This window comes from Physeter macrocephalus, chromosome 5 (assembly GCF_002837175.3).
Source record: "Physeter macrocephalus isolate SW-GA chromosome 5, ASM283717v5, whole genome shotgun sequence".
In the NCBI taxonomy this organism is placed as follows: Eukaryota; Metazoa; Chordata; class Mammalia; order Artiodactyla; family Physeteridae; genus Physeter; species Physeter macrocephalus.
In genome coordinates this window covers 46022058-46037910 of record NC_041218.1, presented here as the reverse complement: position 1 = coordinate 46037910, position 15853 = coordinate 46022058, and the positions used below count along the sequence as shown (strand labels likewise).

Below are 15853 nucleotides of genomic sequence, written 5' to 3'. Positions count from 1 at the left end.
TTTAAATAACTGTTGGGAATGTATGTTTTTCTACTATACTTGTTAATTTCTAGTGTATAAGACAGCTATTTTATCCATATCTTATTGAGGCCTTTTATATGATCTAATAATTTATAGTTGGCTTTTTTTGTTATTTTTTTAAAGGAGATGATCAAATGATTTTCATAGAATGCTTCTTCAACTTTTGTAGATACCATAGTGCACTGACTGAGATCTCCAGAAAAATGCTCCCTAGCAATATTAATATCAGCATCCCTGTTTTGCTCCATGCTTTTATTGAACCACCATTAACTATGACGTTTGCTCTAAATTTGGGGCAAAAACTATCATATTAAACAGGTTTCCTATGTAGTGTTTTTAAAATTTAAAAAACAGCTCTTTAAGCAATATTTTTAAGAAATCAGCTTTACAATAAGGAAAAAATGAAAACTGCTGCGAGGTTTGGGGGAAATCTTTAATAACAACAATTCCTAACTGTTGAGCTTCCTTTATGAGACAGAGCACTTCATACTTTTGATACTTTATTCCTAACCATCACAGTACTTTTACAGACAGAATATTTTTCACTATTTTAGAAATGAGGAAATCCTGACTCAGAGATTCAAACAATTTATCATAGGTCACAAAATCTAATAAGTAATTATGTAAGGATTTATATGCAACTATATCTAGCTCTAGAGCCCACACTCCTCCCACTTTATTCCATATTTAATATGAGATATTAGACCAAGCCTCTCAACATGCCCTAGCAGAAAAAGATAACAAATGCGTACTGGGTTTATGGGTTAATTAATAACCACACCCCCCAAAAATGTCTATCTCCATGTCAATTCAGAAGATTTCAAAGCAAAAAGTCACAGTCTCTATTTACTATAGAGACCTAGCTGTTTGTCTCTAACAGCTATATGTTTAAAATGAATGGCTTATATTAAGGTAAAGAGGGCAAATGCACAGATAACCAAGTTGAGTAGGTCTGTTAATGCAATGAATTATAGAACAGAGATTCAAAAATATCTAAAGAGCTAAAACTTTCAAAACAAGCAAGAAAATTCCAAATGGTTAGAGGTAAAGACTAATTCTTAGGTTCAAAAAAATCAAATGCACATAAATAAGATGAGAATAAACAGAGTCCTTGTGAAAAAGATCTACTGGTTTAAACCAAAAGCTAACTATGTACAGCATGGTTCCCAAGTATACTCAATACGATTTCAATATGCATGGATATCATTGTAACTGACCATAGCAAGAGATTAATAGTACCACTCTTCATATCTGGAAATACATATTTAGTTATAGAAATTATATTTAATTTGGCCATAGCCTAGTAAGGATACAAGGCACTACCAGATATTTCTTTCATCAAGTCCAAAATGGAGAAAAATTCAAAGGCAATAAGGAACCCCAAGACTTTCCATGATTGGTTAGATAATTATTGGGGAACAGGAAGTCCATGAAACAATGCACTTCTTGTGGGTTCAACCTCATCAGAATAGAAATAGCCTCCAATTCAAAAAAAATCATTATCACATCTTTGGTGTAATCTAAGAGTTTCTGCCTGTACTTACTGCTACTCCTGTCTTATAGAGGAGGTAATGCACAGTCTGTGTAACGTCGGCAGCGTGCATCAGATTGTGGTAAGGGTTTTTGTGCTTGCTGTATCCTACTTCCAGGGCCTCCACAAATGAGACAAGTGCAGAAATGGGGATCTGAAAGAGAGCGGCAAGATTAATTAGCTAGTGATTTAGCAGCTTTGAGTGATGATGCAAAAGTCTAAGGTACTCTAGCTGCCTCTTTCTGAAGGCGTAAGATATCATATGAGGACACTAGAACCTTTCTAAGTTAATAAAAGTCACTGAACAAAGTATTGGATAATTTGAAAATCTAACAGCATGTCCCTGGTCCACCCTGCAAATTGTTCTCTGTCCTCCAGTTCAGAGGCCCAGGGTAATGACACAGGATCATCTCAAGGACATTGAGGGCAAAAAGGTAGGTGCTCATTTATTTCTCAGGCAAGGGCTCAAGTCTTTATTTCCTGAGAAATAAATGAACACATACTATGCAGCACCTCATTTACTTGTGGGAAAACATAAGTACACAAAGATCTTAAGCTATAAAATGATTGCAAACAAACACAAGCTGCCGCCTTCTGAAAACTGCACCCTTTAGCAGGAGTGATGTGTACACTGGACAGGTGAGAAAAAAAAACCAAAGCACAAGTGATAGTCTGTTCTGTAACAGAAACACGCTGTGTTCTTGTGTCTATTACTTGGCAATTTATTATTGGTGCCTTGCAATTTGGGAAAATACTTCCAGTTATCCTAGCCGCTTTCTGTCTCAAATATGTATAACACACACACCTTCGTTTCCTATTTGGCAGAAAGTAAGCAAGTGCAGAATGCCTGTACAAAATAAGGAGACTCGGAAAACATTCATTGTATAGTTTTCTGGATCAAATCCTTGGTTTGTGGTAAATTATCAATTACAAGACTGGGGGATAAGGAGAGAGTGAATGTTCCAGGAGACTAGAAATCACATTCATAAGAAAAAATGAGGAAAATACTACTAGAGTGCTTCATGAGAATCCATACTATGTTTTCCTTGGGCACACTGTTCCATATTTACTATTTGTGGATTTTTAAAATTTAAATATAGCCTTTTAGATGTGAGAGATTAATTCATTATCATTTAAAAAAATGAAGATCCAATGAACCTCAGTTCTTTCGGCTGTTCTTTGGAGATCTATGAGCCACTGAAATGCTAGGTAAAGGTGTGTGCATGTGCACGGGAACTTTTTTCTGAGGTCTTGAGGAGCCATTGGATCTTCAAGCAGGTTTCTGATGCAAAAGAAATTAAGGACCATTGCCATAAAGTGCTTATGGCTATGTAAGAAAGATACCCCGAAATGTGCAGTCCTTAGGAAAGTGATAAAGAATGATGCTGCCCAGAGAAATCAATATGTTATACAGAAAAAGACATGCATTTCCGGGGACTCATCCATATGATGAGAGAAATGTAACTGGCATGATATGACAGATGCCAGCAGATGATGCTCAAGTTCCCTGGAGAACCGGACCCCACCTCCAGAGTCTGTGGAATTAGAAGGCTGAGGAGGTGGAACACTGGAATCGATTCATGCTCTTTACTTAAAGGTGAAGAATTAATTTGAAGCATGAATGGCTAGGAAATACCAATGATCTGTCACAGATGATAACTGAGAATATCTGTGTGAATTTGGGCCAAATGGCCGAAAGAGAAGTTTTTAGAGATAACAGATGTGCACTCTGTCTCCATTCCTGTCTCCTTGCTGGTGGTGGTCATTAGCACACGAAGTCTCGCTGAAATGAGATCTGTGGGCAGAGCCGGCGGGGGAGCTCTGCTGGTTCAGCCTTCCAGCCATACTTCTAGGACGACTGGGATCTAAATGGGCAGCTCCAGCCTCTCCCCTGCTGATGAGTCCACCAGACAAGGGAGTAATGAAAAGTTCCCACACAGAGGAGTTCATGGCAGTGGCTGTCCAGATGATACTTCCCAAGTCACCGCAGAGAGTTTTCAGTCTACTTTAAAAGGATTCTCATGGTCTTAGCCCCCAAATCATGCAAGGATGGACAAATGTGTGCAGTTTTTTTTTTAATTAGACACTGACCTTGAAACGGCTGATCAGATCATAGCGTGTGAGTAATTCATAGAAAATGAATTTCAGTGCATGATCCCCACTGGCTTCATTGAGGGAAAAGACATCAAAGGACCACTTGTCCACATCCTACAGTAGCGGATGGAGAGAAATAATTCATTAGTTGGTAGCCACTTACACAGCTACTAATCTCCCTACTTTGGAGCTAGCCCACGGCACTCACCTGGGTATTCACAGCCTAAGACTCTAATACCCTTTCCACTCTCAAACTGTTTCCAATATGGCAGTCCTACATAGCATTTACTGATAAAATATTCAATAGTTTTATTAGTAATAACAACAGCTATAATTTATTGGGTACCTACCATATGCTAGGCATTCTGATCAGTGATAAACATGTAATCTTTTCTGAAGACAACTCTAAGTGGTAGGTATGATCAGTCACAGCTTACAGATGAGAAAACTGAGAAGTTACCTAATTTCCCTAAGACCCATGGCAAGCAAGTGCTAAGAACAAAACACGAACACATGTTCAACTGATGCCTAAACTCAGGCTCTTCCCATTAACCTTCTACTATCTCTGCCGAATTCCAAAACTTTACTTGATTTCACAATAACCTAGGGTGTTCCCTATTCTAAACTTCTCCCAAGCCCCATGATACTATCTACTGACTTCCTCTTAGTCCACCATTGAGAATGCTAACCCACTCAAAAGTGTTCAGAAACATGCATGATATAGATCACAAAATAATGTGTCACCTCAACAATCCAAACTGTTGAGCTGACACCAAGGAGAGAGCCCTCATTTCACAGGATGGAAAAATGCTACCACTTCTGGAGTCACTGATCTGGCGACTGAGCCCTCAAATCTGTAAGTCACTTTACTGAAAAAGTAAAACTAAGAGCTAAGCTGAACACACTCCTCACACACTGCCCCTGAAGTTCAAAGCCTTATTTGTCCATAAATAGCGACTCCAAAATATATGTAAACATTGTCTGATGTGTCTTTGACTTATAACTAGCTACTTGTGGGTGTTATGAACAAAGGTGTGTTTAAGCAATAATTAAAGCAATAGTCATTTGGTTTCTCAGTATACCAAGAGTCTCCCTTTCAGTGGTTAAGGAAAGTGTGCTGCCATGAGTGTGACAATAAGGACCCATATGAGACCACACTGAGTTCAGGCTAGGTGTCAGATGGTCCCCTGGAAGAGACCTTGGCTCTCAGCAACTGCTGGATCCAGTGACTCCCACCTCAGCCCTCACTGCATTCCAACATCATCTATCCATCCCAATCCTGTCCCTCTCCAAATATCCCAACCATCAAGATCACCCCAAGACCATGAACAGTCTCTCTCATGGATGCCAGGGCACAAGGAAAACCAAATTGTATACAGGTGAAACCAAACATTTCCAAAAGGGTTTCAAATAGATTGTTTCAATTCACACTTAGTGGTAACCTCACCTCAGCCTTCAATAATTTCTCCTCCATTATAATAACTAAAGAAATAGCTACAAGTATTAAGGACATTTTCTGTGCCAGGCACAGTGGGAAGTGTTGATACACATTTGCAAACCCTCACAACTCTAGAAACGGGTATCACTTTCCCCAGTTTCACAGATGGCAACCTCAGAGAGATGAAATCGAAGTGTCTAATGCCAACTGGTAGCAGAACCAGGTAATAACCCCACTGACACCCCTTGGTGATACCATTACTGACAGATGACATTGTAAACTCAAGGAATACATGCTGTGACCCAAGCCTCATGCCCTAAATACCCCAATAGGGCCTAGGCCATAGACAGTGGGGTCATTTAAGATTAATCCAAGACCTAAAGCTTCACCTTGTCTACTGTAATTGGCATTGTCATGACAGCCACTGTCTAGCCAATAGTCCTAAAGAAAAGTCCACTGACAACTCAGTAGATTGGAAAACCCTTTGTCATATCTGACAATTTTTAATCCTCTTCACTGGAATAAATGAAAAAGAGAAAAGCTCTCTAACACTGGAAATCAAGAGATTATCATAGTAAAAAGTCAAGATTTATTCTGAATATTAAGTCTTAGAGAAACAGAAGGATGAGTAAGTACAGACAGTGAGATAGACATTCACTCCAGCCCCTCATTTTTGGGAAGGCTTAGCTGTGATTCTCAAATTTCAGTGTTCTTTAGAACCACCTGGGGTACTCAGAAAAAAATGTCGATTCTCTGGTGGAGGGCTCTGCAGAATCCTGGCTTGGGGCCTGGAATCTGCATTTTAACAAGAACCTTAAACCATTCTTCCTTTCTTAGCAAATTTGGCCCAAGCACCGTTCCTGTGGAAACACTGCATGAATTTCCTATTAGTCTAAAGTGAAGAAAGCCTGAACCTCCTCATTTCCTCCCGCTTTAAACCTGGAGTCTGTCCAGAGTGTCTCTTCCCGAGTCACACAACAGATGCCCTTCTAAAGAACAGCACAATTCTACATTTCCAATAACCCCACCTTAGAAGGTTAGAGATAAAACACCCCAAATTAGAAGTGAGTATTCATTGCATGGAAACAAATAAAAAGAACAAAACTGCAACATATTTAAAATTTAGGAATTGGTGGTGGTTAAGTATTCTCTTTACTTAAATGTTATTTTATGCCATGTTCTTACATTAATCACAAAGGTTAACATGAGAGTAGCATGATGATTATTTTATTGACTTGTATTCTCTCAGGCTTTAGGGAAATTTTCTGTAATAGAAGAAAACAATAGTGATTCCATATCAATTGCTGGCAGTGGAGTGAAAATAACCTTTTTCTAACAGGCACTACGTAAAAAAAGAATCTACGTCATATCTCCAATTCACCTCCAATCCACTGAAAATAAAACTGGAGTCTAGGGATGCAGAAAAATATTACATTGTAAAAAGGTCTTGAACTTCTGCAGTAAACAGAGCATACAACCAAGAGAAACAACAGCTTTAGCCTTCTGTACATACCAGCAATGGTGTGGAGAAGGATAGCAATTCAGAGAGTTAGTATTTACTTTTTGTCTGAATCATCAAGGTAACGTTCCCCTCAGAAAGATAACATGTGTGCCTCCGAGAACTACTTTTCCCTAAGCATAAAACAACAATTCATGCACATCACAGGTTGTTCCACATTTCTTCAATTATTCTGCAGAGAAAAGATGCTCCAATTTGGAAGAAATATTTTCATAAATTTCTTAGCACTGGTATAACCACCTGTACTTATGTTCATGATAAAGGAAGAAATTAAGGATAAAAGATGCTTTTAATGTTCCCAAGATTTTCACTGAATGTTTCGGGTTCAATTATGAAAATCAATGCAACTTCATAGTGGGTTCTATGAAACATCAGATCTCATGAAGTGATTTCACAGATTAAATGGGAAACGTCGCTGTAAACTACACAATAATTTATTGGGCATTAGAGTGGGGGTTGAAGAGGAGGGAGAGAAAACATGTGTCTTCTTGCTGTTTCCTTCCTGAGCATCCTACCTGTCCTAGATCAGGGGTCTCCAACCCCCCAGCCTCTGACCGGTACCAGTCTGCGGCCTGTCAGGAACCAGGCCGCACAGCAGGAGTTGAGCAACGGGCGAGCGAGCGAAGCTTCATCTGCCGCTCCCCATGGCTCCCCATGGCTCCCCATGGCTCCCCATCGCTCGCAATACCACCCTCCCCACCCTACCCCCCCGTCCGTGTAAAAATATCTTCCATAAAACCAGTCCCTGGTGCCAAAAAGTTTGGGGACTGCTGTCCTAGATGACTTAAGAAGAAACATAAAATGAAGAACTGAGGATCTGAATATATAGGGTCTCCCAAATTCAGCTAGTGAATGTCTCTGAGTCAAGAGAAAGGGACAATGAAATATAAAATCAAAATGACCCTCAAGGGCCCTCTCTTGACATTAAATTGATAAAGAAGCACTCCCACCTCTGATTCTGTGAAAAGGGAATTTAAATTATCTTCTGAAAATTTCATCAGGAATACACTTTTCAGGTTTCAGAGAAAGACTAAAATAGCTTTAAGAAGAGTCGGAATGCTGGGATGCCCCTGAGCAGGTTGACACAACTCCCTGTGTAGGCACCAGGCAATGTCAACCAGCTCTGTGATCCTGAACCTTAGCACAGCCCCTCCTTCAAATCCAGAAGTCAAATCAGCTTCAGCACAGCTGGGATATCCTTAGACCAATGGGTCTGAATGAACACACTTCTACAGGAATACATCTACTTGGGGGCTCTTAGAAATACTCTATACAATTCCAAGAGCTTGTCTGATTAGGAGTCATCTTGCAGTACTTAGCCCCTTTAAACTCAAGCATCTGTGTGACTTCCCATGGAACTTCTGGGCTCAGTGAGGAACTTGGGAAAACAGTAGGATATATGAAGAGGACAAGGGCTCTGGGGGACATACTTTCATGCAGTAATATGTTACTGAGAGCTTAGCTTACTATGTGCCTGGAACTCTGGTATCAAACCTCAGTTCTGTCTCTGTGTCTTTTTTTTTTTTTAGTCTCACTGAGTCTTAGTTTCTTCATCTGTAAAATGGATATAGAGCAGGTAAGCAGATAATCGTAGAATTATAATCACCAAAGATCCTCTTAATGTTGAATATTTATAACCAGTACAAATTTGATCTCCTACGGCCAAAGTCAGACTGAGTCTCATAATGCCAGATCGCTATACAGATCACTAAACTACTCCAAGAGAGTAGAAAGAAATGAAACCCACACAGAGCTCAATTTTTAAAAAATTTGGCAGTACAAAGGCTGAAAAGATAGTGATACTGTTAGAATGAATAGCAAAAAGATAATGAAGGGAAAAAGTCAGGAATGACTAGGAAAACTGTAAATAGAATTGTAAATGAAAATTTCTTATTTTCTAACAAGAAATTTAACTGTACTTTTTTTAAGGTACCTTGAACATTGTAAGACCTTTTCATTGGTATTACCTTTAATGCTTCAATAACAGCTGGTGGGTAGCTCAGTCCAACCATGTTTGATGTTCGTCTATACATTCTGGCAAAGTCAGAAGGGAAAAATGCAATATTATGTCTTACAAAGAAGAATTAGCAGGCCACAGACTTATACCAGTATTGACAATTAACAAGAAGTTATGTCATCTGATGGACCCACGGAACCTAAAATTTCTTTTATAACCTTTTTCATAGTCATTCAAGTGGCCTATGAAAAGAAATTAAAGCAATCCCAAACATGCACAGCATTGGAAATAAAAAAAATTAAGTCTATGTGCCCCAAATTGGAAGTTAAATTATTAAAATGGGTCTCCTCTTCTGCTGGAAGTGAATTATAGTATAGCACGGACAGTATGTAATGTAGTACTTTAACCTGAAAAAGAACTCCTATGGGCAAACCATTTAGAAGAGCTTGTTCTTTAGAACTGTCAAAAACTAGAGAGAACTTCGAGCTGACCATGGCATTTCTAAAACGTGTAATTGTGTGATAAGGGTTGTAGGAAGAATAAATCGATTTCTGGAATCCATTTCTGGGGAAGGGGGGCAATCTAATTTCAGAGAGCAAAGTGACTTACAAAATTGGAAAGTGTCATGGGGAACTCAAACACCTTGAATGAACTCCTCCCTGGCTCAATACCCTCCACAAAGCATCCCTGACCTGTTCCAAATGTAGACATCATCCATATGTGTCAAATGATGATGGATGAGACGTCCTTCTTTAAAAATTAGAGACTCAACTCAAACTAAATCTTCTCTAGTTAACATTAACAAAAAGAATTCAAAGCAAAGGCAAAAGTTTGTCCTAATGATGCTGTGGAGATATGTTTTTGCCATCTCTCATTCAAGACTGTCTGTTACCACCCAGAATTTTCAGCATTTATAAAGATACCAAAACTACATCAAAGCAAAGCCTTCGGTTTTTAGAAACTGGTGTCCCTTTTGCTGCTTTGGTCACTGAATGACAGCCATCTTTACCTCTCCACAAATATCCCAGCTTGCACTGCGTGGACGATGCTCTTGAACCGCGGCTTCTCCTCGTTCCTTCTGAGTATCATCCCCATCTGCCGTGTAAAGGTGGAGGCCAGCCAGTCTCGGACCTCAGAAGGCACCGCATCTGACTGAATGTCACTGAGCTCATCTTCCGTATCCAGGAGTCTCCTGAACCCAAGAAACAGAACCAGGACACAGATTAAATCTGAAGTTAGAGCTCTCTGTTCAAAGCAGCTGTCCCTTCTCTCCACCCCACCTGCATACACAGGTGCAAAGAAACCAAAATAAATTGGCCACAAAAAAATCCAGCACCTTTTTGGCAAGGCTTGTGAAAGCCCACCATTTGTTTTTCAGGCTGGACAAAGGAACAAAGGAATCAGAGAAAGTCAAATATACTTCATCTCAGGCTTTGTAGGTCCCAGACACATTGCACACAGGAGCACCCAGTATCTTTATTCCTAGACGGTTTGTGGAATTTGAATGGAATCTGAACCTTCCATTTAAAAATGCATTCACCGGGAGGTTTGTTTCATAGATGGCCATGTGGCATTATTTTGTTTTAAAAATAATGGCACTTAAAAACTATAGACAACAATACTGTATTATAAACTTCACACTTACTAAGAGCCTAGATCTTAATAGTTCCCACCACAAAAATAATAATTAGGAGGTGTTAGTTAACGCTATGGTGGTAATCATATTGTAATATATAAATATATCAAGTCAACACATTGTACACCTTAAACTTATACAATGTTACATGTCAATTACATCTCAATAAAAATAAATTTTAAAAAAGAAAAACTTTGCAAAGTATTACCCAAATCACATCAACCCAGTCCTCTGAAGTAATGAACCCAAATAATATCAACTGCTATTCTCTCTAGTTTGTTAGGACATTACAGAAACTTAAATGTCTAAATTTAAGCAAAATTTCCAAAACAATGCAGTTCTTTATTTGAACACAGTGATTTAAGTCATCTGTCAGGTGTGCTCAGATTTTTCAAATGTGTTCATAGGTCAGTCTAGAACAGAACATAAGTAGTAATAAATTACAATAAAACTTTGAATGTTGTATTTTATACTTATACTAAGCCCTACTAAAAATAAGCAGTAAAAACAGGTGTCAATGGAAAGTTTTTTGGTTTTTTTTTTTCCCTTTAGACCCATCAATTGGGAGGTAGGGGAGAAAAATGTAACATTTGGGAAAAAACTATGGTATCAAATTTCCTTAAATTAGGAACCAAGCATATCACTGAAAACCAAGCCACACAATTCTTAGATTACTGGGAAATCCTTTTGGATTGGAATTTGGCATAGAAAAGTAATACAACACAAATAATAACAGAGAAGCTTATCTGAAGTAGAAAAAAAGAAGAAAAGCCTTTCATGTTTACCATTTCCACATTTTTCTAAAGAAAAGCAATTTTGTTACTTTCAAATTCATTTTACAATAGTAACCAGAAGTGCTTTAGTATTTATGGATAATTCAAGTGGAGAGGGTCTGCTAAGTAAATCAATAACATACCTAAGGATTAAGGGAGGAATACTGGGTGTTTAAGAGAACAAATGCTTCTCCATCCCTTCAGGAGCTTCCATTTACAGATAGATAACGTGAATTAAAACATGAACATATTTTTAGGCTGAGATGAATAATATTCAATAATTCCAGTCGAACTTTACATTTGATTAAAAATCTGGTAAGATTTTTAAAAAATCACTTTTTTTCTCTTACATTTTCTTACTTCACTGTCATAATGGGCATGTGAGAGGTAAGTTCTATTAGCTCCTTTTAATAAATGAGCATGTACAGAGGATATGTGATGTCCAAATCTACCCCATTTGTTTGTGAAAACTAAAGCTCCAAGACCAATCATTTGAATGCTACCTCCTACATGCCATGGGGGACATTTCAGAAAAGCCATATAACAGAAAATTTATATTACCACATCAACTTCTTGTCATTTTAGCTTACCTGGTTTCATCAATGTATACGGATTCAAGCACTGTGGCTGCATATTCCAAATTCTTCTTAAGATCTACCACTGAAGCCTCCCCTCTCTCTAATTGTTTGACCAAAGACCGTAACCTGGGGGGAAAAGACATGATTCAATTAGAATAGAGGAAAAACAATTAGAGGAAACCAAAGATAATCCTACAATTAGAGGGACACAGTTTATAGCCATTAAATGTTTTTATTTATCCCAGTATATCTGAAAGGAAAATACAAATCTAATGATGGAACTGACCAGTATTTCTCAAAGAAGCAAGTTATAAAATAAATACACACATTTTTTCCACTCTAAATCAAGAACAAAAATATTCTCATCTACCAGGCACTGACAGCCCCCAACACCTTCTAACTACCTTTTATCTTGCTAAGAGTTTCCTAAATTATCAGTGATTTTGCTTCTCTTCTGATTTTCGTATTTTTTTGGTCCTAACTGTATGTAGTAAAGCATGACCAGCAACAACATCACCAAACACTGCTTGAGATCCTGTATGTTGCAGGTACTTTGTTCAGCTGTGACCATAGAGAATAGCAGTCCCATGGCCCACACATGTTCCAAGACAGGTGAGGAGACTTAGACCACCAAAATAACCACAGAGGGCTCCATAAGGAATATATGAAGGCAAACTGTTTTACTGGACAGGAAGAATTCCTCTAGGAGCAGATAAATACCCTAGGTTTTTTTTGTTTTTTTTTAAGGAGGATGGATGACAAACCAAGGTACTGAGGACAAGACCTTTCCCACTGCTAGTCAAGAGTTCCAGACAGTAAAAGAGAAACAATAAAACATGCTCTCCTCTTATGTATATGAACACTATCCTCACAGAGAAGGACTCAGTACATAGGAGAGCAATAAAATGCCAACAGATTATCAAAGACCAGCAACTGGGAACACTGTAAATACCACAGAGATATGGAGATTGGACAACTCTTCAGGCTCTCTGACAGTCAGCAAAGAAAAGGAAATTTGAGGACAACCTTGGGTTTGAATTGTATATCACAGAGTATTAGCTATGCAACCCCAGGCAATAGCTGAATATCAGCTATAAAATGAAGAAGCAACCACCAAATTTCCTAGTTTGATATAAAGATTCAATCAAATTGATATTGATGTAGTCACATCAACCATGTGACCTACGACTGGTAAATTTTTTCAGCTTTACTGAATATAATTGATATATAACATTGTGTCCTTATACAACATGATGATTTGATACACATATATGTTGCAAAATGACTACCACAGTAAGGCTAGTTAATACAGCCAAAACCTCATAAATTTAATTTCTTTTTCTGGTGAGAACATTTAGGATTTACTATTCTAGCAACTTTCATATACAATACTTAAAACCAGTACTTGCTAACTATAACCACCAGGTTGTACATTAGATCCCCAGAATTCATTTATCTTACAACTGTAAGTCTGTACTCTGAACAACTTCCCCCATTTCCCCGTTGTTTTTTTAAAAGGCATTTGTTATCATTATTGTCATTGTTGTTATTCAGTGACCTTGGTTATCAAAGGTAACCAGATGAGAAACACGCTATCAGGATACTTAAGATTATCAAGTCTCCATTTCCCAAGGCTGCTCCCACTTTCCTGACTTCAAAATATCCTCAGATTTGCATTTATAAGAGAGCACAGGTCAACTTCTCTGCAAGGCATAAACTACTCCCCTCCAGATCTACATGAAAATGATCAACAATAAAGAAAGAGGAAAAACTCAGGATCACCCTTAAAGAGTAGGCAAGAGGGTCAGCCATACAAAATAAATTCCCAGGAATTTCAGTGATGTAAAATACAGAGGAAATTAGATTGAGGGTAGTGGCTACCTGACTTGTGAATCTCCAACATGCGAAAGGGAAATATGCAAAGGAAATCAGCAGAGGCCTCTGCAGGCTTGGAGGTGAGGGTTAGCCTGTGGATCCCATTAGCAGCACTAGGAAGTGTTCTGGTTTCAAAGGCAGTGCGAGACAGGGAGTTGGCATGGAAGGGTTTATCAGTCCCTCACACACAGTGGACAGCCAGCCTACCAAACAATGGGGAGACTGCAGAGGCAAGCCCTGAGAGTTGTTCCAAATAAGAAATGGAAGCTCATTAGCAAAACACATTCCTGGCTAAGTCTGCCTCCAATTCTGACTCTCACCTCCAGGAGCCCAACTACCCCCAGCCTGTTTTGACTCTCCACTGGCAAGGAAAAATGAGGGTAAGTTTAAACTTTCTAAAAGTTTTCTCCCTTGATTTGAGGCTTAAAGATTCTACCAGGAATTGACATGAATCCCTAATAGGACCCATCTCAGCTCTCAAAACCTGAGAGGAGAAGACAACACATAAAAAATGATGACGGAAACTATAAGACTAACAGAAGTAAGAACCAGATGATTCTATCTTCCTACAAAAGGGAAATAAATAAACAGACAGAAGCAGCTTTAATCAAATAAGTTTTCTTAGACTGAAGAAAAACCTTTATAAGCAGAGGAAAAGGGATCAAATAAAACCAGAAAAAGAAATCCAACATATGCAGTTGTAATCTATCTCCAAGAATTTTTTAAAAAGGTGATAATTGTTGAGAAAAAAATACATTACTTACAAAGTAACAAAAGTTCAAGCTGGCCATAAGACTTCAACCATGCCAAATATCAAAAAGCAATTTAATAACAACACCAGTTTTTGAAAATAATATGGTATAATTCAAGCTATCTATATCTACCTATGTATACTAGGACTGCCATGTATATGTGAAGACAACAAATACATTCTCAGTTGTGGACAAGCTCAAAATTTCATCATTAATATGCTTTTCCAGAAAATAAAAACAGAAACAAAAAAACTTTAAGGCCAACTGTGGGACAGTGATCTTTCAAGGAGGATAGATTCATGAATCTCCAATTAAATTGACTCATGACCAGAGGAGCTTCAAGATGGCGGAAGAGTAAGACACGGAGATCACCTTCCTCCCCACAAATACACCAGAAATACATCTACATGTGGAACACCTCCTACAGAACACCTACTGAACGCTGGCAGAAGACCTCAGACCTCCCAAAAGGCAAGAAACTCCCCACGTACCTGGGTAGGGTAAAAGAAAAAAGAAAAACCAGAGACAAAAGAATAGGGACGGGACCTGCACCAGTGGGAGGGAGCTGTGAAGGAAAGGTTTCCACACACTAGAAGCCCCTTCGCCGGCGGAGACTGCGGGGGGCAAAGGGGGGAGCTTTGGAGCCACGGAGGAGAGTGCAGCAACAGTGTGCAGAGGGCAAAGCGGAGAGATTCCCGCACAGAGAATCGGTGCCTACCAGCACTCACCAGCCTGAGAGGCTTCTCTGCTCACCCGCCGGTATGGGTGCAGGCTGGAAACTGAGGCTCGGGCTTCGGAGGTCGGATCCCAGGGAGAGGACTGGGGTTGGCAGTGTGAACACAGCCTGAAGGGGCTAGTGCGCCACAGCTAGCCGGGAGGGAGTCCGGGAGAAAGTCTGGCGCTGCCGAAGAGACAAGAGACTTTTTCTTGCCTCTTTGTTTCCTGGTGCGCAAGGAGACGGAATTCAGAGCACTGCTTAATGGAACTCCAGAGATGGGCGTGAGCCGCGGCTATCAGCACGGACCCCAGAGACGGGCATGGGACACTAAGGCTGCTGCTGCCGCCACCAAGAAGCCTGTGTGCAAGCACAGGTCACTATCCACACCTCCCCTCCCAGGAGCCTGTGCAGCCTGCCACTGCCAGGGTCCCATGATCCAGGGACAACTTCCCCGGGAGAACGCATGGCGCGCCTCAGGCTGGGGCAATGTCACGCTGGCTTCTGCCACGCAGGCTCGCCCCGCATCTTTACCCCTCCCTCCCCCGGGCCTGAGTGAGCCACAGCCCCCGAATCAGCTGCTCCTTTAACCCTGTCCTGTCTGAGTGATGAAAAGACGCCCTCAGGCAACCTACACGCAGAGGCAGGGCCAAATCCAAAGCTGAACCCTGGGAGCTGTGCGAACAAAGAAGAGAAAGGGAAATCTCTCCCAGCAGCCTCGGGAGCAGCGGATTAAATAGCCACAATCAACCTGATGTACCCTGCATCTGTGGAATACCTGAATAGACAAAGAATCATTCGAAATTGAGGAGGTGGACTTTGGGAGCAACAATATATATATATTTTTCCCTTTTTCTCTTTTTGTGAGTGTGTATGTGTATGCTTCTGTGTGTGATTTTGTCTGTATAGCTTTGCTTTTACCATTTGTCCTAGGGTTCTGTCTGTCCATTTTTTTCTTTATTAC

The 15853-nt window shown here is 39.7% G+C and overlaps 1 protein-coding gene across 1 annotated transcript in view; it reads right to left on the bottom strand.

The window, feature by feature from the left end:
* PDE1C (phosphodiesterase 1C) overlaps positions 1 to 15853 on the bottom strand; it is a 554160-nt gene that overhangs the window by 111563 nt on the left and 426744 nt on the right. The window contains 5 exon segments of the mRNA XM_028489915.2: positions 1566 to 1706; positions 3644 to 3760; positions 8571 to 8637; positions 9570 to 9752; positions 11560 to 11673. Of these exon segments, the coding sequence (XP_028345716.1) occupies positions 1566 to 1706; positions 3644 to 3760; positions 8571 to 8637; positions 9570 to 9752; positions 11560 to 11673 (622 nt within the window).